Raw genomic sequence first — 24,939 nt, forward strand, 5'->3', positions numbered from 1 at the left:
GTACACACACAGACACACACGCGCGCGCGCACACACAGGATCGCAAACCACACACACATTTCCACTGTCCAATAGACAAGCGCCCTTTTCGACCGCGTGACATTGTTCAGAAGGTCTCGGTCCGCTGACAGATTTCTCTATGTGAACGCAGGCGAACCAAATGAAGAATGCAACAATGTTGCAACTTCACCCCCAGAACCGCACCGAGTCCACCAAAACTATATGTGAAAGCGACCTAAGGCTGTTTACATTAAGATGGAAAATATGATGTCCGTTTTTATTTGCTGTGTTGCCTATATCCTTGAGAAAAAGGTAGGGTTCTTCTTCTGTGGGGAGGGGGGGGGGCTCTGTGATGTCCGGGGGGGGGGGGGGTCCTTTGATCAGGGTGGGTGTCCCGCGACGGGGGGGGGGGGGGGGGGGGGCGCTGTTATTATTTGGTCCGTGTGTGGGAGGGGGGGGGTGGGTGTGATTCTTTGTCATGTCCTGGTTCATCTGCTAGCGTCTGTGTTGATTCCGTCTCGATGCCCGGGTGGTGAAATTCCGTGGGGAGGGGGCAGGAGGGGGCTGCGTTGATTCCATCCCGCCGGGTGATGACTCGCTGACCGGGTGGCCTTCGGTGGGGGAAGGGCAGGGTCTCGTCTCGTCCTCCCGTGTGGTCCTCTGCGTCGTCTGATGTGTTGATTGCTCCGGTGTCGGGTGGAATGTAGGCACCCAACGCCGGAGGTAGGATGTTGTTGTCGTTGTTGTTGAAAAGGATGTTGTCGTTGTTGTTGTTGATCGCAACGGCAGTCGTCACTGCTCCGGTGTCGGGTGGAATGTAGGCCCCCGACGCCGGTGGTAGGATGTTGTTGTCGTTGAAAATGATGTTGTCGTCATTATTGTTGAACGCGACGGTAGTCGTCACTATTTGTGGGAGCCTCTGATTCATCACTTTCTGTTGTAGTCGTGTAACCGGGCCCGGGTTTAATTTAATATCTCCCGCAAGGAGTAGATAAAGGATGATTATCGTCCTTCGATCTAGTTTACCTGCTGGGGGCATTTTCTTCCGCTCCGGATTTGCCGTTAGGAACCCGTGGATAGCTGCGGTTCCAATGGCCAGATGTTTATGCTCCGAGCCGTCGAGGAGGTAAAAGTCATTGTGTCTACCGCTTTCTCTTTCTCTTCCGATTTCTCTTTTATCCAATTCCGTTTGGTTTAGCTTCCTTGGTGAATTAAAGTAATCTGTAATCCATAGTAGGAAGATGATGAAATGTATGAAAAACCTTGTTGGTTTTCCGTGTTGATTAGAGTTGTTGCTGGAGTTGCTGGAGTTCTTGCTGGAGCTCAGAGATTTGCGACCGTCCATGGCGAGCGTCTGTAGTTGTCCTTCCCCCCATGGGCAGCCGGGAGCAGATAGGGCGTCAACGTGAGCCGCGCCCCGGGGACCAATCCAAGTACTCCTGTCCGTCTTTGTCAAGGACGCCACAGCGTTAGCGATCTGTTGTTGTGCATGTTTTTCCATTGGGTTTATCTTATCGGGGGGGAAACCCTTGCGAGCACGGGGAGAACATGCAAACTCCACACAGAAAGGCCTGGGAGATACCCCACCTGGGTACCTGGCATCATGGAAACCTGGTCCCCAAGCGGGATATAGATATGATTAAATGTGTTTTTTCTAAATTGTATCATGTACTGTGGCAGTTCTTCCAGAATGGCCTGGTAATTAGAGAGACAATCTCTTAACTGCATGGGTGAAATGTCTACACTGTTGTGTTTCTCAGAGGAATATTTGAAGAAACAAGTCTCTAATGGTCCTACCCACCCCCTTTTCTTGATCCTCCAATTACAACTGTTGCTTTCCTCTGACAAACTTGCTTGTGATTGGAGGATTAAGAAAAGAGGGAGGGACTTGAGATAGGTTAAATTACACCGTGTGTAATATAGCAAAAGTGAAATGCCCCAAAACATTATAAGAGTATGAGGAAACTATTTGTTTTACCTGAACGGCCTGGATGCGAGTGTATATCCCATGATTCTCCTCTTGTAGGGCGGTGAAGGTGTGTGCCCCGTCCCCGTTAGGCAGGCTGGTCAGCAGATCCGGCATATCAAAGGGCCTTTTCCCTGGGGCTTGCATCACGTACACCTTGGTCCGAAACCACTGCTTAAACTCATCCTGTAATAAAAAAAACTTTATGAAATGCTCCTTATTTGTATGTGTAATATGCCAGCGGATGTTATCTGAATGATTTTATTGTGTATAATTATGTAATAATGTGTGACACAGTAGGGTGGTGGCTAGTTCTAGCGAAAGCCGAACTATGGAGAAGTAAGACAACTCCTTCCCTCCACTAGTCTGAGGGTTCACCTTGGGCAAGTGTTAGTACCCTCTCTAGCCTCCCTACCTAGGGATACAGGGTGCATAGGGCAGATGGGGCTCATAGCCATGCAAGGCAACCCATCTAGGAGAAGGACACTCCGAACAAAAACCACGGGTGCTGCTTGCACCTGGCTCCGAGCCGTCTACCACCTGGAGGCATTGGAGTGAAGGGCGGATAAGGGATCATGCCTAAAACGGCCAAAGTAGGACTACGAGGAGTTGCGCCCCACAGTCTTTAAATTGCGCATTGTAAGGCCTAAAATATGGAGAACAAAGTCATTTGGGCCCATCTGAGGACGACCTAGATAGTAGTTGTGAATGTGGCCATAACAGTGACAGTCAAATACTATAGAGCCTATTTAAATTGTAATCAAATTTAAACCGTTATTTATTCAGTGTATAAAGGGTGCTCTGTGTCCAAGGACAAATAAAAAAAAATCTATAACAGTGAAACATTAAAATAGATAAGACTGCATACATTACCACAGATTAGTAATTAAGTCAGTTCAGACACACACAAATGAAGCCATAACATGATGAAAGGTAGGAGACGATAAGCTTAGCTACAGTCAAGAGTAAATAAGACATTGGACAATACATGGATAGTTATCATTTGTTATTCGTCGTCCGTCAGTGTGACCATTATGTTTAGCTTTCTTTGATTAGACAAATCGTGGCGCACAATTTTGTTGTCTAAAAAATTTAAATCATAACTAACAAAGCAAGTGTCACATCCAAGGTCTCCTAAAATGATTTCTGTAATGTTAACTTTACTTTTATTTTCCCATGGCTGTCACACATTCCTTCCGATTATATCATTTTAGTAGTAGTAGTAGTAGTAGTTTTATTCAGTCATCACACACAATACAATATGCACAATCATTCAACAATCTTTGATTTGGCAGTGACTGAAAAGGTACAGACTGAAGCATAATGCTTATACATGCCTGTCCTATATTCTTAACTAAATGTAATTCCAAAACAGTATTCTAAAAGAAAATAACAAAAAAATAATTATTCACATTTGTAATCTTCAAAAATAGCTATACAAACCATTTTCTTAAAAACCAAAAGTGAATTACTCATTCTTATCAGCATTGTTCCACAAGTTAACCCCAACAATAGAAATACATCTCCTTTTAATCCCTTTCTTAGGTTTTTGAACAGTAAATTTACAAATGTCTCTCAAATCATACTTTCTTTCATGTATTGAAAAAAACCTTTGCCCATTTTCCCACATCACCCGCCTCCGTCTCCTACCGTGGTCCTGAGCAGCAGGGTGTGTGCGTCTCTGAGGGAGGTGAGTGTGCAGGTGCCCTTCACGCCCCACTCTGGCAGCCAGTAGAGCAGCAGCAGGAGGAGGCCACCGGAGCACACCGTCCCGACACCCACCAAGACCATCTTCCACAGGCAGGGACGGTACCCCCACACCTCCTGCAGGCAGGCCACGCGTGCACAAGTACATACATCACGCAAATGATGGGAGAGCAAAACGGGATGTAAATATACTAGAAGACAAGTGGCTTTTACCATTTTTAAGGATGCCAACATAGATCTACATTAGGCAATGGACGTGCAACAGATTTAGTTGACTTCCATCAATATACCCAGTCTGCCACCGTTGAAAGCCTATGGAGATGTTTACCTTCTTTGCAGGGCTATAACTTTTTAAATGTTATTGCTATATTGACATTACTATGGTCCATTCAACATCGATTATCTATCGTTCAGGATGTGGGAACGTTATATTTTTTCATTCATACATTGTTGTGTTAATACCGTCTAGAATATAAGTATGTTTTTTATCTTTTCTGCTGTAATTCCAAAAACGAGAGTTATAGGCCCTGACGCATATGATAGATTATCGATTGGCGTTTCTTTCCTATACATGCTATATTAAAAAATTCAAATGTGTATGATCGGTATACATTATGCTTCATCATGCGTGAAGGAAAGGGGGGGGGGGGTCGTTTATAATTCCTTGATCGTCAGTAACGGCTTTATTTAGTATGGGTTGATATATTGATCAGATGGTTTGCAGTGAAATGAATAAACAATCGGGCTGAAAATAACGTTACTGTCCTCTTACCGTTCGCCGATGAGACTGGAGGAAAAAGATCCCAATTATTTGACGCCGATCTCCTACATCCATTTCCGGTTTGTATGGCGCAATAAACGCCTAAATCATATCGATTATTAAGTTTAGAAAGCGATCCAAATGCACTATAGTGTTTGTCTGGAGCCACGTAACAAGATATCACTGCCGGAGGGATTTCCTCGACGCACCGATCGGCACTTCCGGTTTTGGCGAGAGTGTAACTCGCCCGACCATCCACCAGGCGGCGGTATTGAGGCGTTGAGGTTGGCTGGATGAATTATGAATGCCATGGCAAAAAAATGAAATATTGATCCCAAAAACGGCATAAGTCGTTCTTGGCGTTCAACGCATGGCGGGCAAAAACTGCGTAACTCGTTCTTGGCGTCCAAAGTGTTAACACATTGAGTGCCACGCCCCTTTGACCATATATGGTCGTTCCGTGCCAGCGCTGAAGTCAATGGGAGAACGGGGAAATTTGCGAACGCTTAAACTAAATCTTAAATTATGGCTATGGGTCTAATACACCCGTCGCTTATCAATGACTTGCTTGCAGTCAACATGTACGAAACGGATTGTTTTTTCATTGGTACATTTCCGTTTTATACCATTTTGAAGATTTCTAGTGATTCCAGAGAAATCCGCGATAATAGCTCTTTAGTGGAATACACAAAACACGTTGTCATTTTTCGGCTGATTTATAAATCGTTTTCAAATAAACGCTAGATTATCGATAGTATATGTGTACTTATGCACGCTAGAGAAGCAGGCTAACGTCACACACACACACACACACACACACACACACACACACACACACACACACACACACACACACACACACACACACACACACACACACACACACACACACACACACACACACACACACACACACACACACACACACACACACACACACACACACACAGACACGCTGCGATGGCTGAGAAAAAAACATCCGATTAACCCAATACTGGTCAAATAGAGTCCTTACCTCACATCAGATGTTCTGCAAAAAAATTAATCCAATTCCTGATCGCCATTCCAAATATTTATCGCGTTTATTGATCCAACATTATAGTCCGAAACACATAATCGACGCTGCTCTGAGGGTCCTCAGTAAATCTGGTAACACGATACTGCTTGCTTGGGAAAACCACGGACCGGACTTTTTTTCTGATGCACATGGCCACCCAATCCAAATCGAATGATGTGCATTACCATCCGGGAGACGATAGGAGGCGGTATTTGCCCTTTTCGAGCTCAGACCCATTCACAATGATAACGTCAGGCTGGATGGATGAAAAATGAATAGATATCGCTAATAAAAGAAATAACGATTAAAAGACGAGAAAACTCGTCATTGGCACTCAACGCATGGCGAGTTAGGACGACTAATCTCGACGTTGGCACTCGAAAGTGTTAAAATATGATTTAGTCCAGTATTTCACAACTGTCTATATACTGCAGGTGGGGAGATAACAGAGGTTAGGGTGCAATGTAGGATCAGAATAGTAATTCTTAGACATTGACTCAATGTGCCAACTACTAGTGAGTGGAAGAATAGTGAAATTAAATGATTCCCGGTTTTACAGAAGACACCCTGGAATCCCGTCAAGGACCCCTGGAGACCCCCAGACTCCACTTTGGGAACCATTATTGTGGGAATTACTGGTGTCTGATTTCTATTGACCAAAATTGTCTTCAACCTGTGTATCTTCTGTGTGTTATATGTAGTAAATTTGTAAGGTAATTTCTTATTTAAATCCTACAGCTGAGTTGTAGAATAGATTACAGTATGAAGGTAGAACTCGCACAATAGATCTGTTCGCTGTTTACAAACATACCGTGTTCGATCAGCAATCAGTAAACATACCGTGTTCGTTCAGCAATACCAACTGAGTCACGTGACTAAGTTACCCCGGACCTGCGCGAGCTGCTGTGCCAAAAGAATACAACGGGGCTCTATGGAGAAACCATGGCACTCCCCTGACTAAAAGTTGTTTCAAACGAAAACGGCTGGATGTCATTTTGCCAAATCAGCATGGCTGTGAGTGTGAGTCTTTCACCTTTTACATATCTAGCTTTGGCATGGATTGATTGTTTAGATCGCTAGCATGGCTAACAAATGCTAATATATTGTAGTCTGCCCTGTTGTTCTGACCAGGATTACGTACCTTTCTGCTTCGGGTCTGCGAACAGGTCTAGAAGCATATGGCCTATGTTGTGCAATATAAAATAACAATCAATCTACAGACTTTTTTCTCTGTGTCCCTACTATTTGTCATGCTCTGTTGGAGATCTTTCCCAAAGTTATAGAAACACAATTCAATTGTCCACCCTGTTCCCGGAAAGAAATCCCAACCTGAGCACGACATAAGAGCAAAAATGGCCATCGTGTGAATATGGTCAATTTCTGTTGAATGAGAGGGGAGCAGACTACTAATTAGGCCTATTACAACAGAATGATGCCTCAATATCAACAAACACAATCTTTCCCATTGTAACCATATAGCCTTGGGGTTAGTAATACACGAGTAGGAACTGAAAGGTGTAATTTATGTATTCACCATCTCATCCTCCAGGCCATGGTTGATGACCGTCAGCTCCCTCTTCTCCATCCTGACAGAAGCAGCCCCAACTACAAAGAAGTACAAAAAACACCTAATGTAACATGTATTTGTTATTCGTTATCACACAAGGAACTCTTCAACTCTGTCCCAGCTGAGTTGGCGTTTGCACCCAAGAACAAGGGAAGATCTCATCTAAACAAAGGAGAAGGCAGGGCAGTGATACAGATATAAAGGAGGGAAAACAAGATGCAAATTAACAAATTTATTGATTTACTCATTCATTCACTAAAAATAAGGCAGATCCTCTTCTAACAAAAACATTTGGTTTCAGCATCTATAGCTCCCAACTAAAGACAAAGAGCACCTTCTGGGTTGGTATTCATTGGGTACCTGCAGGAGTCGGTGATAAGGTTCGTTTATTATGTCATGCAGCATAAAGATGCCCATGCAGCCTCATAAGACACATTGACAAGAGCAAAACAAAGCATCCTTTTAAAAGTAGATGTACAACAAGAAGACGTAATAGTTTTTCAAACAAGGACAATACAGGGACAGATTGTGATTAGTACCAAAGACAATCCGCAGGTATAGCTAGTAGGTCTGCAACATGTATTCGTATTACCCTTGTATCATAAATACAATATTAAAAATAAAAAACACGTTTTTTTCATCTTATTAAAAATGTATGCTAAAAACAGAAGATGTCTTAATTGATCATAAGTAGGCCTATGTCAGTAAACCATTTTAAACCACGTGGATAAATTGACAGGAAGGAGAGAGAGAGAGAGAGAGAGAGAGAGAGAGAGAGAGAGAGAGAGAGAGAGAGAGAGAGAGAGAGAGAGAGAGAGAAAGAGAAAGAGAGAGAAAGAGAAAGAGAAAGAAAGAAAAAGAGCATTGTGTGTTGTCTTTCTTACGTCTTATACCTCCCATAATAACAGCTGTGTTCCGAGGATGTGGCTACATTGTGTCTGAGAAACCAGACTTTAGATACCCAGTCACTCTTCCTCTCGCACCACATTTCCGCTGTGTTTGGCATTTGTAAAGGTGCAGTTGGTAAAACATAAAACAGATATTTGATCCATCTTTAAAAATAAATAAATACAAAATTAAATCGTTTTATGTAGTCTAGTTCAGTTCTACATTAGCCTATATTATGAACTTGGGGATGGTCGAATAATGTGTTCCATGTTAGCTACTGCATACAGTAGAACCTTTGTCCCATATAGGATATGGATTCATATTTAATCGGTTAGCCCCGTATCTCATCAAAGCTGTTTATTAGTAGCCTACTTTGATAAGGACAATGTACTCCCAGCCAGCGTTTAACAATGTCCAAAGGGAGGTTACGCCTTTTTATAATGCAGCAATAGTATGGCACATTATGCCAGTAACAAATTGGAAATCTTGATATATATATGCCTACAGGAAAATGTATTGATACATTTCTAGATTTTTTTAAAAATAAAATCCACTGCAGGGCGGGGGTCGGGCTATTGTAATGCACATGCAGTAACACGTTAACTATTATGAGCAAAAGTTGAAAAGCAATATCACACAAGATGGCAAAATGTTAAACATCCATCCGCTTGAATACACTGGCTCACTACATAGCAGCCCATTTCAAATCATGGAACATTTTTATTTAATTTACGACAGAATTGTGTTCACCCAAATATCAATAGCCCCTAGGCTATAATAAAGGTAATGTGTGGTCTGCTTCATAATTCGTGAAGTCTAAGTAGCGTAATTGCCTGCCATTCAGTTGCTTTGAGAACGTAATATTGTAATATAATAAGTAACGTGTATACAGATATTCACTTACCAGTAGCCCTGATTTCCTAACTGCCAAAACAATACATCATTCTGGTTTTAACTGTCCCACAACTTTGACGCTCCCTGCCGTGTCTTCTTCCACTTCTTCACTGGCGACCTAGAATGAGTCCATGGAAAACGCGCGTGTGCAATATTGACAATGTGCGTCGTGCACCGTATTCCACGCGCGGCGCCGAGCGTCCAAAACCATAGATATCTATATATCTATGTCCAAAACGGCTCCATTCACCACCATTGATAGGAAGTGGAACAACAGGATGTGAGGTCATTGGAGGACACTTTTTGTGGTATTTCTGCTCATTTGCCTCCAGCCTCCTATGAGCACAGCCAGTGCAATGAAGGGTGACGAGTAGCCCAGAGCGTTGAAACTCGCAATGTATAATAGGCAAGCGTGTTCCTTTTTCTAAAATGCATAGAAACCAAATAAGAATGTTTATCGGTTCAATATCCTGCCCCTAAGAACCGCTGCCCATATCATGTCCAAAGGATAGTAGTAGCATCATGCAGGTTTAATGATTAGCAGTCTACTGATACAAAGGGAATGTAACCAGTTTGCAGTTCAGTAGCTCTCAATAAATAGATGTGCACGGTGTGGTTCAGTGTGGTCATAGGACAATAACAGTTTTCTCTTCCACCCTCCCTGCTCCCTCTTCCCCCCCCACTTCCCCCTAAGATAAGAACAAACGGTCTGGCACAATGACAGAATTGCAACAACACAGTATCATCAACATCTTACCAAATCCATCAAGTTTTCTTGAAACATAATTGCATAACAATGAAAATAAATGCTACTGACTCACATTTAGATATAACAAATAAGGATAATTTTAATTAATTTCCAATTATTCCATATTCCAATTATCTTTTTTACAATGGTGAATATAAAAAAAACACAATCTAATAATACAAATGTAAAATAATGACCAAAATGAAATAAACATAAAACAATCTGTGCCCGGGCCATTTCCTTGACTACTGTGGTCACTGGTTTCATTTAGCCTGTTTATCCTAGAATGAGTAAGCTCACAAATCAGCATCAACAAGGATTTCTCATACAACAACAAAAACATCCCCTACCAGCCAATGAGCTCAAATAGGCAAGGGAGCCGTGCTGTCCAGGTATATTGGTTGTTTCAACAAGTCTGTCAGCAGTCTTTTGAAGACAATAAGTTATCCTTTAACCTTCCCTCCTTTTGCTCCTTTAACCTTCCCTCCTTTTTCTCCTTTAACTTTCTCTCCTTTTGCTCCTTTAACTTTCTCTCCTTTTCCTCCGTCTCCAGGGTTCCTTTCGGGGTCACCTCCTCCTCCTCCTCTTCCTCCTCCTCCTCTTCCTCCTGAAAAAGAAAGACGACAAAGAAAAAGGCATGTTACTGCATTCTTACCAGCATGGTACTGTTTACATACAGCTGACCTTTTCAGCTAGCTTGCGGCTGCTATATAACTGACAATCGTTTGTGGTTATATCCACTCAGGTAACAATCTCAACAAGTCCCGCAAATGCTGGATCCGTTTGGGACTGAGAGAAATGTGTACAATGTAGAACTGGACTGCAGGACGGCGTTCAATACGTTTCCAAAAAGTAAATTCTCTCCCAAATTGAAGATTACCTTTTCTTTTTTTGGTGTGAAATCAGCTTATTACTTTATCCAGTCTATAAATGAATCGAGAATAAATGCATTGTTATTAGTGAATAGTTGTTTACATTTATATTTTGAATTGACTGGATTCAAAGTGTATTGGTGTTGGTAGTTTGTGAATCTGTGCCCAAAAACTAGAGTTGTTCCGATACCGATACCAGTATCGGAAATGCCTCCGATACTGCCTAAAATGCTGGTATCGGTATCGGCGAGTACGCCGAAAGTGTAGCCTCCGATCCCATGACATCATGCAGAGAGTGAGGATTATAAAATGAACGTGTTTTAAAGTGTGATGCGGTTTGTCATTTTAACAGCAGATACACGTTCTTAAATTCCATTGTCCCCGACAGAGCGGTGTGACGGGGAGCTCGGACGGGATGTGTTTTGCTTGCTGGTGTTATTATAGCATTAGCTGAAAAGCGAGCTAGTTGGAACAACATCCGCTTTAACGTTACATCAAATCAAATGATCGCCTGTCCTTTCTCCAGGACCTGACACTGGCCGTCTATCAACAATAATGAACCCACGGTGAATCGTATTTAAGTCAAGTAGCTACTGACGAGCGTTAGCTGACTAACGTTATCAAATGTCAATGCGGGGAAGACGAGCTAGGTCAGCTAGCTTAGCTTGATAACGGTATCTTGGCTAAAGTTGGTGCTATTCATAATCCAGCAATAATGGCTGCAGACCTGCAAGCAAAGTACAGCAAGTTCCAAGTGCTAAAGGATAAGAGTCTGAGGCGGAGTCTCAAAAGAGAATGTTGAATATTTATTTTGCATCGAAAATCACAACATAAACGTTAATACTAGCCAGAGCATCTGCTACTAGCTAACAGACTGGGTAGCAAGTGCAACAACGTCTAACGTCCGTGTGGATCATTGGAGTAGGGTATATGTGCAGTGCCGCAGCCCCATACTCATTGATTAATGATACTAATACTAATCTATACAATCACCTGTTGTTGAATAAATACCATTACTTTCTAGTTATTACTAAAAAACAGTATATATAAAACAGTATCTGTAAAAAAAAAAAATTATAATTATATAATATATATATATATATATATATATATATATATATATATATTTGTTTTATGTATGCACTGGTATCGGATCAGTATCGGCCGATACCCAAAGCTTAGGTATCAGAATCGGATCGGGAAGGAAAAAATGGTATCGGAACATCTCTAACAAAAACGACCCATTCAAAACAAAGTCTGGATGGGCAGATTCAGTCATGCATTAGCTTGGAAATATGTCTCTCTAGAAAAGGCTCAGTTCGGTCAACCTTATGCCAAAGCATATGAGGCACTTGCAACCAAATGTTGGTTTCTTATTAAACAGGAATGAGGTTGAGAAAATTATACTGCTGAAATTGGCATGACTAAATTGGGATGGGTGAAAAATACAGAAAGCCCAAAAATAAATAGAAAAATAAAATAAAGAATTGTACATTTTCTACAGTGCATCCGGCAGTTATGAGCAAGAGATTTTAGGTGCCTCTAGAGGTGGGTGTCTCACTCACACACACACACACACACACACCCACATGAACAGAAGTACAAGGAAGCCTCATACAAAGGACATAAACACTGCCAGTGCAGTCAGAAAGTATGAAAGAACAGCCAGTTACAAAGTGAATGGACGGCAGAACGCTGTTACTGTACATACAGTATGGCTGAACTACTTGTCAGACACATCGGACACGAATCATGGGTAAAGGAAACAACGTCTCCTCCAAATTGAGCGGCTTCTATACTTCCTTTTGGGGAGACCGGCTATTTGTAGGCCCCTCACAACCAACTTGTGCACATGCCCTAGGCTGCCAAAGATAAAAACTAGAAGTTTACATCTGTAGCCTAGCTGTGAGATGGTCTGTTGTAGCTGTTGGTATTTCAACACTTTGGTTAGAAAGGCTTCTTCTAAGCTGTAATCAAAAGTACAGCCAACCTCAAGAATGGACACCTCCCTAAGGTGTTCATTTACAACAAAGACATCAGGGGTGTTAGCTGTAATATTAGAGAACACAATCATCATTGCACAGGTTAAACATGCTTGGCTTCACAGTAGAATGCTTAAACAGCGTGATGGAGGACCTAAAAATAGAAGATATCTTTCGCTATCAAATCTACTATTCTGTCATGCCTACTTATGTAGAGGCCCCTGTATACATGGCAACCATTTAAGATGTGGGACATGGTTTCAGCTATTTGGTCATTGCCATGATGAATACAGTGAGGAGCATGATTGCCTGGAAACCAGATGGAGAGATTCAGTTTAGATGGTAAGACCTGTAATCTCGCTTTCAAAGTAAAGATAACAATGCACTCATCTATGGCAACATTTCTGAACACAGAGTGAGAGACAGAATGGTCCGCAGCAGGGAGACACGCAGTCTTCCCCTGCAGTCTCAACTCAGTCCATTGTTACCGCTGTCTTTGCTGTTGTGCCCACAGGAGGCGACCTCTGGCATTAGTCAGTTGAAGTTGGTGATCCATTCCACACACAGTCATAGATGCTCTGACAGAGATACTGGGGTCAGATATAATATTCTCTGAGACACTGACAGCCACTGCCTCAGAGTTAGATCCCACCCACTCCAGGGTAACATCAGCCCAGCAACACATGTCATTTAGGTCCGGCCAGTCTGACCACACACCGAAGCCAGGAGAGCGACTGTCCAGTTTTCCATTCGGCTTTCTCTTGAAGCCTAGGAAGTTAGGGTCCGAACCACATGCCAGGCCGGACCTTACGTCTTTTTAGGTCCAAGAAAAGAGAAGAATGAGCGAGCATTCTCATATACTGGTCGTCACTGTTCAGCATATTCAACAGATGGGAGAGCCGTGTAGCAATATATGCCCATTCAAAATTGGGAACACCCAGACAAACCAAAGCCCTAAACCAAAGAGTGTTTGACCAAGCACGGCAATACATTTCTCAAATGTATACGGATCTTCTAACCAGACTTGGTCCTCTCCTCCTTGGAAGAACAGAATCAAATGTAATCTTCAAACACCAGTTGAACTGATGAGAGTATTACCTCCTCTACCGCTTCCTTTTGCTCCTCTGCCGCCGCCGCCGCCTCCTCCATGCACCCTGACCCCAGGAGGGCCTGGTTCTCCTTTGGGTTTTGCGTAATTCACAAAGACCTTCTTGCCGTCTATCTTGCAGTCCTCCATGGCTCCTTTGGCAGCGTCACAGTCTTCTTGACTCTCAAACTCCACAAAGCCGAACCTGAGAGGACGACACGTTATTATAGAGCAGGCCGTACTGAAGATGATGTTTCTTCTTGACTTGTACAAGAGTGTAAGACTTGGGGGGGCTTGGGCTATACAAATACATTTGATTTGATTTGATTTATGATGAGCCAGCCAGGTGAGAGGCTGAGACGGAGATACAAATATTATAAAAATATCCGCTTTCCGAAGAAGCAAGTCCAACAAACGCACTGATGATATTAACACATTCGTGGCCAGACCCGAGATATCTCGGGTTGACTCGCCATGCTCTGGGCGCCAAACCCGAGAAATCCCGGGTTTTAATCGTTATTTCTTTTATTAGCTATATCCATAAATTTTTCATCCATCCAGCCTGATGTTATCATTGGGAATGGGTCTGAGCTCGCAAAGGGCAAATACCGCCGCCTAACGCCTCCCGTCTGGTATTGCACATCATTGGAATCCCTCTGGCTGGGGCTGTGCATCGATCTAAGAAGTCCGGTCCAGGTTTTACTTCTTGGGCATGCAGTATCGTTAACAGATGGACTGGGGACACTCGGAGCAGCTTGGATGATGTGTTTTGGACATATAACGTTGGATCAATAAACGCGATCAATATTTGGAATGGCGATCAGGAATTGGATTCATCTTTTTGCACTACATCAGATGTGAGGTAAGGACTCTATGTTACGAATCTTGGGTTAATCCGATGTTTCTTTCACCGCCATGTGTGTGTGTGTGTGTGTGAGGTTCACGCCGACCAAAGTACGGAGAAGCGATTTTTCAGACCCCGCTTCTGTTCGTGCATGATGACACATAATATCGATAATCTAGCGTTTATTTGAAAATGATTCATAAATCAAGCGACAAATGTCACGATTTCTAAGGAAATACATTGAAGCTCGATTTGCTGGAGTTTATTGAGATTAGACAGAACGCTCTAGAAATATATTCATATTCATCACGGTAAAAAACGGAAATGTATGTATGAAAAAAATATCTGTTTTGTGCATGTTGACTGGAAGCAACTCACTGACGATCAACGTGTTATTTAGATCTATTGCTATTATATTTCATATATTTTAAGCACTCGCAAGTAAAGCTATCCCTACATTGGATAAAGCACTGGCACTGTTGGCCCCCAATGAGTATGGAAACCTTGTAAGGTTTGATTGAAGAGCAATAAATACATTTATTTACACATGTTATTGAGTTGAAAATGATTAAAATGAAATAAACTAAAAGAAAATTATAATAATGTTGCAGGGTTAACAAATCAATTGCGTCGGGAGCTTCCGGTGAGCGGAATTTACTTTAGTCTAAATTTAAAAGTGCAACATCTGTTACACTGGATCTTCGCCATACGGTAATAAATGGTACCTCCTCCTTCTTGTGGGGGGTAGCCTGTCACCCACTGACAACAAGTCCCCTCCCCTTTTTATCCACAAACCTGGAATTAGAGGATATACCTTACCCTTTAGAAGCGCCCGTCTGCCTGTCTGAGTTGATCCTAGCACGAATGGCTCCTTCAAAGGCACTTTGCAGAGTCTCCCTGTTTGTTCCTTTAGCGAGGCCAATGACAATCAATGTCTTTGAGGGAACTACTGGAACTACAACAGAGCGGCACAACAAAGGGTTAAATAACGTTGACCTCAGTCATCAACTCTCAGATCATTCCGCTGTGATGACACTGGCGGAGTGCTGGCGCTCTGGTAAACTTGAACTGAGCGGTAATTACCTGTTTCCTTGGGTTTTCTGCAGCAGAAGGAGACTTTGATCTCTCTTTCATGTATCTCCATTTTATCCGATGACTCCATGGCTTCTTTTGCATCGTCCACAGTTGCAAACTCAACAAATGCATATCTGTAAATATACATATATATTTATAAAAAAAATAAAAAAATAAAAACGTGTGTGGTTAGTCTTCACCAATGGACCATAGTCACATGGTGGCCATTTTGCCCTTATGTCATGCTCAGGTTGGGTTCCTTTCCACCCTGTTCCCGTCAAAAATAAGGCTTCTTTCCACCGGAGGCTTCAAAGACAGACTAGGCCGGAGCAAATAACTAAATATGTACTTACCCAGATGATTTGCCCCCTCTTAGAGGTATGTCAATACTGACAGCCTTCTTATAGACCTTCTTCAGAGTTTTTTCTTTCACCGTGAAAGCCAGATTGTTCACAGCAAGGATGGTACTTGTCACAGCCTCATCTATGATTGTAGAGAACACAAATGTCTCTTCTTTTAACATTTTCAAGTATTAAAACAAAGTAATTTAATTATCTCAAGTCCCACCCTCTGTTTGTCCAAGGGAAGCAACATAGTTGTGATTGGAAGATCAAGAAGAGCTTGAGATAGGTAAATTAATTTCACAAATTGGAAATCACACCCCAGAAAGATACTTCTATTCAACATGGCAAAGATTTTAAAGGGGCAGTTCACCAAAAACTTAAAATATTTTCCCCCTTACCTGGAGTGTTATCTATCCGTCCAGATAGTTACGGTGAGACTCAACTCGTTTTGGAGATATCTGGCATAGACATGTCACTCCAATACAATGGAGCTGACTGGCACTTGTTTTGTAGCGCTCAAAGAGAGCCGAGACCCACGCATGCACGTTTCAACGGTGGGGAGTAAGAGACATTGGCTCATATTGGGCAGACCCTCCATGTCTGACCAAAAACACAGTAGCAATGTCTCTTTTCAGAAATCATGACCTGGTTACACAAGATAATCTATAGTCCGTCAGAAGAACTATTTTCTATCAAAGTACACCCCCATAATAGTTTTTGGCCAGACCTGGAGGGTCACAAACCGGGTGCCAGTCCGCTCCATTGTATTGCAAATCACACCACAAACTATTTGGGTGGATAGACAGCACTCACAAATATGCTTTTTAGAATTTTGGGTGAACTGCTTGTTATCTGACTGTTAAAACACATGTTGGTAAAATAAATATTAAGGCTGTCAAAGTTAACGCGGTATTAACGCGTTATCGCCCGATTCTATTAACGCCTCTATTTTTTTTTACTAGACTTCACTCAGGTGTATTATTGATGCTCTCATTGATACTATGTTTGTTTCTGAAGTGTGTGTGTGTGTGTGTGAGATATATATAGAGAGAGAGGGGGGTGAGAGAGATGAGGAAGGGGAAAGAGAGAAAGAGAGCTGGGAGAGTGTGTGTGTGAGAGAGAGAGGGGGTGTGTGATTACTCAGCCCTTGTGTGGGTGAATGTAACAAGTTCCTAACGTTTTCTTTCCCCTATTATTTCATGCACACTTTATTCATTGTTTTAAATTATTATTTTCTTTTAAGTTATTTTGTGCATCACTCTGTTTTTAATTTGAGCAAATTTGCAATGCATGAGGGTCATCCTTTTGTGTTAAATGGCTGCATAAAGCAAGCATTTGTTGACTCATGTTGATAAGTGTATTACAATTTGGAACTTGAAAAAGATCCGTTTAAGGTAGATAAAAAAAAATCGATGAATCGCGAGTTAACTATGGACAATCATAAATATTTTAATCGATTGACAGCACTAATAAATATATATATATTTTTTTAAAGTTCAGTGACCTTTACTCTTTTTGTGAAAGGAAAGGTATTTACCTGAAGCTTTCTTGGGTGTATAGCTACTCTTCTCTCCTAGAGACTCCACAATCAAGACACGATCCTGGATTTTTGCTCCTTGTTTGGTCTTCACAAATTCATCAGCAATGGCCTCAGTTTCAAACTCCACAAATGCAATGCTGTGGGAACATCAACCATGACTATTACACACGACTGCAAAATAAAAACCATATCCTGAAAATGTTTAAACAGAAATATAATGATAATAATAATATATTGTATAATAATAATAATAATAATAATAATAATAATAATAATAATAATAATAATAATAATAATAATAATAATAATAATAATAACCCTTTTCCTGGGCCCTCAGTATCACCAGGAAACCTGACACAAACAGCCTTGTCAAAAACGGTCAGAATGTCTTCCTTTGTTGCGTCGTACGGCACGTTCTTCAGGAACAAGCATCTAGCATTTGAACCATTTGAAACTTTATCTGTAGAACAAAAAGAAAGACTTCAAATCAGACACAAATCAAGTCACCAATGCCCCCTTCACGGTCTTCAAAATGTTGTATTTTTCACACAGCACTGTCCACACATTCAGTTGTCAATGACCAAGTACCATAATGCTTGCACTTGATGTTACTTAGAACTTGACAAGGAGTGCCCCCTACTGGTTTTAGAACGGGCAATTAACAGGCCTCATTTATCAAGTAATGTGCAAATGACTTCATCCAGACATTTATGAATAGGCATACTACATACACAAAAAAAATTGTCTAATTAAAGATTAAAGACACCAATCATGTATTATTATTTAGTTACTGATGTGGTAGCAAAAAAACAACTGGATGTTTCTGAGCCATATGGCTGAGGGTTTTTATGGAAGCCTGCACACAGTATTCAAAATTATTCAGGCTTCTCAATCGAAGCTTCATGCTGCTAGTGTAAATATCCTGTTAACGTTGCACATTGATCATCAAGTGCACATTATTCACTTTGAATGTTTGCAGGTTCTGCAAATTGAACTATTCCATATATGGAGAGTCGTGTGGGTGTGTGTTGTGATGTTAATGAGACGTGTGTGTGTGTGTTGTGATGTTAATGAGACGTGTGGGTGTGTGTTGTGATGTTAATGAGATGTGTGGGTGTGTGTTGTGATGTTAATGAGACGTGTGGGTGTGTGTTGTGATGTTAATGAGACATGTGGGTGTGTGTTGTGATGTTAATGAGACGTGTGTGTTGTGATGTTAATGAGACATGGTGTGTGTTGTGATGTTAATGAGACGTGTGGTGTGTTGTGATGTTAACACTTTGAGCGCCACGCCCGAGATTTCTCTGGTTTACCCCCCGCTGGTTGAATGCCCACTCACGAGAATTCTCGCATTTTTTTTAATTTTTTTTAATTAGCGATCTGAAATCATATTGCATCAAGCGAGCCTACCGTTGGATATTCCAGTCACCCCAGGCTCTCAGATGTGAAAAAAGCGCCCCCTATCGTCTCCCAGATGGTAAATCACCCTTTTGGATTGGACTCAATGAAAGTGAATGGGATAAAGGATTTCTGACTCCACATTTTACGTCTCACTGATGCAGCCGGGGTTACCAGAGTTCATTCTGGAGCCGCTGAGCCGCGGTGATTATGTGTTATACTGTACACACGGTGGATCAATACAATTATCGATTTTTTCGAATGGTGATCAGGAATTAGAATATACCATTTGGATACCATCTGATGTCAGATAAGGAATCTATGTTATCAGTCTTAGGATAATCAGACTCGTTTTCACGGAGATATAAGCGTTTCCACTATATGTGATATTGCTGTTTCACTGTAAAAGCCATCAGGAAATAAGAGCAGCGATTATCAGCGCGCGGCACGAGCGTGCGTGCGCACACATATACTATCGATCATCTAGCGTTTATTTGAAAACGATTCATAAATAGGCAGACAAATGACAACGTTCTGGAATATTCCAGTAAAAGGCGATTATCATAGTATGGGTAGTTTTTTCCACGAAAACGAATGATTTCCAAAATGCTATCAAACGGAAATGAAGCGATAAAAAAACAATCTGCCTTGACAATGTTGACTGGAAAATTAGTCTTTGATAAGCGACGGGCAGATTAGACACATAGCCATAATTTAAAACATAGATTAGGCGATATTAAGTTAACATTGGAGTGGGTTTGGGCATCAAGGGGGTAAAAGGAAAACACGGCGTGGCATCCAAAGTGTTAATGAGACATGTGTGTTGTGATGTTAATGATATGTGTGGTGTGTTTTGTGATATTAATGAGACGTGTGGGTGTGTGTTGTGATGTTAATGAGACGTGTGGGTGTGTGTTGTGATATTAATGAGACGTGTGGGTGTGTGTTGTGATGTTAATGAGACGTGTGGGTGTGTGTGTTGTGATATTAATGAGACGTGTGTGTGTGTTGTGATATTAATGAGACGTGTGGGTGTGTGTTGTAATGTTAATGAGACGTGTGGGTGTGTGTTGTGATGTTAATGAGACGTGTGTGTGTGTTGTGATATTAATGAGACGTGTGGGTGTGTGTTGTAATGCTAATGAGACGTGTGGGTGTGTGTTGTGATGTTAATGAGACGTGTGGTGTGTGTTGTGATGTTAATGAGACGTGTGGTGTGTGTGTTGTGATATTAATGAGACGTGTGGGTGTGTGTTGTGATATTAATGAGACGTGTGGGTGTGTGTGTTGTGATATTAATGAGACGTGTGGGTGTGTGTGTTGTGATATTAATGAGACGTGTGGGTGTGTGTTGTTATGTTAATGAGACGTTTGGTGTGTGTTGTAATGTTAATGAGCCGTGTGGGTGTGTGTTGTGATGTTAATGAGACATGTGGTGTGTGTTGTAATGTTAATGAGACGTGTGGGTGTGTGTTTTGATGTTAACACATTAACTGCCATGCTTAGGGGATCAATAAAGGAATATCTTATCTTATCTTATCTTATATCCATCAATGTATGATCACTGCCACCAGTCTAAGCCTATGGAGATGTTCACCACCTTTGCAGGGCTATAACTTTTTAAATTGTATTGCTAAATTGACATTACTATGGCCCATTCAACATCGATTATCGATCGTTCAGGATGTAGGAACGTTATACTTTTTCATTCATATATTCATACGAAAATACCGTCTAGAATATAAGTATGTTTTTATCGTTTTCTGCAGTAATTCCTAGAACACTACTTATAGGCCTGAACGCATAATATAGATTATCGATTGCAGTTTATTCGCGATACACGCTATATAAAAAAATCCAACTGGATACGACTAATCATGCGCGGATGAAGGGGGGGGGTCGTTTATAATTCCGTGATCGTCAGTAAATGCTTTTTGTAGTATGGGTGATATATTGATCAGAGCGGTTTGCATTGAAAAGAATAAACCATCAAGCTGAAAGTAACGTTACTGTCCTCTTACCGTTCGCCGATGAGACTGAAGGAAAAAGATCCCACTTATTTGACGTCGATCGACTAGATCCATTTCCGGTTTGTATGGCGCAATAAACGCCCAAATCCAAATCATATTGATTATTGAGTTATGGCAGCAATCCATATACACGGATGTGTGGCTAGAGTCCCGCAACAATATGTGACTGCCGGACGGAATTCCCAGATGCACCGAGATCACCAGAGATCCATTTCCGGTAGTAACTCGCCCGATCATCCACCACGCGGCGGTATTGAAGCGTTGCACGGTTGTGCCGAGTCCCACTGTCTCAGCCGAGGCTTGGTGAGGGAATTATGAATACCATGGCGAAAAAATGAAATATGATCTCAATAACGTTGTACGCCGTGGATTGGCGGAATTCGCATGATCAGCAAACCCGTCGTAAGCCGTTTATGGCGGTGGATGTGTTAATGAGACGTGTGGGTGTGTGTTTTGATGTTAATGAGGCGTGTGGGTGTGTGTTGTGATGTTAATGAGGCGTGTGTGTTGTGATGTTAATGAGGCGTGTGGGTGTGTTGTAATGTTAATGAGGCGTGTGTGTTGTGATGTTAATAAGGCGTGTGGGTGTGTGTGTGTGGTGATGTTAACGTCCGTTAACACATTGGACGCCAACTACGTCATAATTGTTATTGCCCGCCATGCGTTGAACGCCAACAACGTGATAAGTCGTTGTTGGGATCAATATTTCATTTTTTCGCCATGGCATTCATAATTCATCCAGCCTCCCTGCGGGACTGCAGCTGCACCCTGTCTGATATTGCAACGCCTCAATACCGCCGCCTGGTGGATGATCGGGCGAGTTACACTCCATCCACGCCAAACCGGAAGTGGAGCTGGTGCATCGAGGAAATACCTCCGGCAGTAATATCTTGTTACGTTGGTCCGGACAAACACTCGCGTTTCGCTTTCGAAACGCAATAATCTATATGATTTCAGCGTTTATTGCGTCATACAAACGGGAAATGGATCTAGCAGATCGACGTCAAATAATTGGAATATTTTTCCTCCAGTCTCATCGGCGAACGGTAAGAGGAATATAACGTTATCTTCAGCCCGATTGTTTTTTTTATTTTTTTATTTTATTATCCTTCTTCCCCTCCTTTTTCCCGATTTTTCTCCCATCCCACCCTTCCTGGTTGTTGCGTACTTTCCCCTACTGTTGGTCCGGGAGACCGGAGACTGTCACATGCTTTCCTCCGACGCATGTGCAGCCTGCCGGCAGGCCAACCTGGCCGCGCAGGTTCTCACCGGGGAGAGTGTAGCGTGTGGGAGGCCACACTATCTCTCCTTAGTTCCAACCCTTGCTGAGCAGGCGCCCCGACCGAACTGTAGGGGTCGCTGTCCACAACGCCCAGGACCCACCCTTCAGCTTTCCCACCCTCTGATACAGCCAATTGTATCAGTGTGAGAGGCCAGCCAAGCTGATAGCAACGCCGGGAGCTGGATTCGAACAGGCGAATCCAGTGTCTCCCGGTGTTGGTGACGAACGTAATCTCTGTGCACCACCTGCCCCCCCCCCCCCCCCCAGCCCGATTGTTTATTCATTTCACGGCTATCCATCTGAACAATGTATCAACCCATACTAATTAAAGCCGTAACTGACGATCAAGGAATTATAAACGACCCCCCCCCCCCCCCCCTTTCCTTCACGCATGATGAAGCATAATGTATACCGATCATATACATTTGAATTCTTTAATATAGCGTGTATAGGAAAGAAACGCCAATCAATAATCTATCATAGCATCAGGGCCTATAACTCGCGTTTTTGGAATTACAGCAGAAAACCTTAAAAACATACTTATATTCTCGACGGTATTAACACAACAATGTATGAATGAAAAAATATAACGTTCCCACATCCGGAACGATAGATGCCCGATGTTGAATGGGCCATAGTAATTCCGATATAGCTATAATATTTAAAAAAGTTATAGCCCTGCAAAGAAGGTAAACATCTCCATAGGCTTACAGCGGTGGCAGACTGGACCCAATGATGGGTACAAAGCACAGCGCCCAATGTGTTAATGAACGTTGTGTCAATGACTGCGCAGCTGCAACATCTGGGATTCATCAAGGAAACGGTTAAGACTATAAAATGCTTCCCATTGCATCCAGGGGCTGGGAACTGTGGAGCAAGCCTTCAGTATGGTCACATTTTACACACATACAAATATAGAAGCAGCAGTTAACTGTTAACACTAGGACAGCTGGGCCTGTCACATGACTGTTTTAAAATTTTAGAATTCCAATAACTTGAAATACAAAAAGATACAACGCCCCTCGACTTTTCCAAAGAAATTGTTATTTAAACATCTGCTATGCAAAAAGAGTTAGACGCTTGTACAGACAACAAGTTCCTGTCTGTACAAGCTGACTGAAGACAACCGAAATCTACTTTGTGTGTCCTGTGGAGTAGAGTTCAGTCGTCTTCAGTCAGCCTTCAGTGTGGCTAACGAGCCAGAGCTAGAATAAGGAACAGCATGGCCTGTGCTGAGAAAGGTCTCCACCGATCAACAACATAATTGGCGAGCAAGAAATAGGGATAGAGTTCCAAAATAAATGCCTACTATCCCTTTAACCCTTTCACTGCCACACGACAGCCGGTTAACCCTTTCACTGTGACAATACAGAAGGTTAGCCCTTTACTATCACACAACCGACGGCGATGCTCCATTATTAGCATCATTAGCTCCGCGGATGCGGAGCTAATGATGCTAATGATGGAGCATCACTGTCGGTTGTGTGATAATAAAGGGTTAACCTTCTGTTGTGTGGCAGTGAAAGAGTTAAGCTATTTTCATCATTTTCTTTTACCTTTCGGGTCCTCTGGAGGAGGTTTCACCTTCACAGCCTGCTTGACCATGGCCTTGTTTAGCCTCATTGCCTTATCCAGGATTTTCGTTCCATTTAGCGTCAAAGCCTTTGTCAGGTCAAACTCTGAGGCCAAGTCTACAAATGCATATTTTCTAAGAGATACAAAGAATATAGTTTTGGATTGGATACAGTATTTCATGTGGCTTCAAGAGGAAGAGGGAAAATTATAGACTCCTTGCGAATAAGACCAGGCATTGGGTCTCATTCATCAACAGACTTACGACAAAAAGGGCTTTTTCTTAGGGCCATTTGAGACCTTTTCGGGCAAGACATGAATATAGACAATATATTATAATATTAATTATATATGTTTTATTGGGACGGTTGGTGAATCCCAAAATCGGCCCGAAAAGGTCTCAAATGGCCCTAAGAGAAAACCCTTTTTGTCGTAAGTCCTTGGTGAATGAGACCCAATTTTTTTTGTAAAAATCTATCGTTTCCAAGGTAGTTTAACTTAACTGAATCTTGCCATGTCCGAAAGCTAAGCTAACAGAATTAGCACACAGAGTAAAAGTATACAAATTTACATTGAAGATAAATTATGAAAATATTAAATGTATCACTCGAGAGAATATAGCTGTCTAGTGTATGTGCATATGTAATTTATGTACAGTATGCATGTCACATGTAAGTATATGTATGCATCTATCTGTAAGTATATGTGTGTACCGGTATATCCTGCTGTAGGTATATTGTCTCTTCCACTTGGAAAATAGAATAGAATCTGGTCAGACAAAAAAGTATTTTGCTAAGCGAATCCTCTCTCCACGTATCATAAGGTAAACATGTAATATCGACACAACTGATACAATATATTGACACTAAACTCTATCAACTGGGACGCTTCACATTCATACCGGTAATTAGAGTTGTGATATTCTGTGAAGCCATGTGCCCTTCAAGGACACCCTTCGATCCCTCCAAAGCCTTCAAAATACATTGAAGGCTTTGAAATACATCTGTAATTTGACTTAAGTTACTCAATATATTCTCATGACACAATAAATTAATTTCTTTAAGGAACATGCCAACATTATGCAAAATGGATTTACCATCTTCTCCAGAGTCAGACAAGAAGATAGATACAGTACCAATTTCCTCTTTGTGCGTTAAGTAGAAAGCGATCAGGTTGCAAGCTAGCCTAGCTTAGCACAAATTAATGGAAGCGGATAAGGACCACTATCTTAGAACTCAGGGAGAGGCTAGCTGATCCGTATCCGTTTCCAATAATTTTAGCTAAGCTAGGCTAGCTTGCAGCTGGATAGCTTTCTACTGAAAGCTTT

At 41.9% G+C, this 24,939-nt stretch overlaps 2 protein-coding genes across 3 annotated transcripts in view; both read right to left on the reverse strand.

Annotated features, from left to right (window-relative positions):
• LOC311239154 (polyamine-transporting ATPase 13A3-like) overlaps positions 1–8,963 on the reverse strand; it is a 75,749-nt gene extending 66,786 nt beyond the window's left edge. Inside the window, exons 1-4 of the mRNA XM_084327409.1 lie at positions 8,850–8,963; positions 7,025–7,095; positions 3,617–3,790; positions 1,979–2,152 (exon numbers count right to left, since the gene is read on the reverse strand). Of these exons, the coding sequence (XP_084183535.1) occupies positions 1,979–2,152; positions 3,617–3,790; positions 7,025–7,075 (399 nt within the window). The 5' untranslated portion in view covers positions 7,076–7,095; positions 8,850–8,963. The remainder of the gene's footprint in view (positions 1–1,978; positions 2,153–3,616; positions 3,791–7,024; positions 7,096–8,849) is intronic.
• A 704-nt stretch (positions 8,964–9,667) lies between these two features.
• The window catches only part of LOC311239727 (nucleolin-like), a 38,078-nt gene continuing 22,806 nt past the window's right edge, over positions 9,668–24,939 (reverse strand). The window contains exons 9-16 of one of the 2 annotated variants that reach the window (XM_084328146.1): positions 23,597–23,748; positions 17,649–17,790; positions 17,328–17,467; positions 15,800–15,929; positions 15,456–15,580; positions 15,192–15,327; positions 13,540–13,733; positions 9,668–10,182 (exon numbers count right to left, since the gene is read on the reverse strand). In XM_084328146.1, the coding sequence (XP_084184272.1) occupies positions 10,031–10,182; positions 13,540–13,733; positions 15,192–15,327; positions 15,456–15,580; positions 15,800–15,929; positions 17,328–17,467; positions 17,649–17,790; positions 23,597–23,748 (1,171 nt within the window). In that variant the 3' untranslated portion in view covers positions 9,668–10,030. Of the gene's footprint in view, positions 10,195–13,539; positions 13,734–15,191; positions 15,328–15,455; positions 15,581–15,799; positions 15,930–17,327; positions 17,468–17,648; positions 17,791–23,596; positions 23,749–24,939 lie in introns of both variants that reach the window. The other variant, XM_084328145.1, reaches the window with a different exon arrangement.

Source organism: Notolepis coatsorum (genome assembly GCF_963971535.1).
Source record: "Notolepis coatsorum genome assembly, chromosome: 13".
NCBI lineage: Eukaryota > Metazoa > Chordata > Actinopteri > Aulopiformes > Paralepididae > Notolepis > Notolepis coatsorum.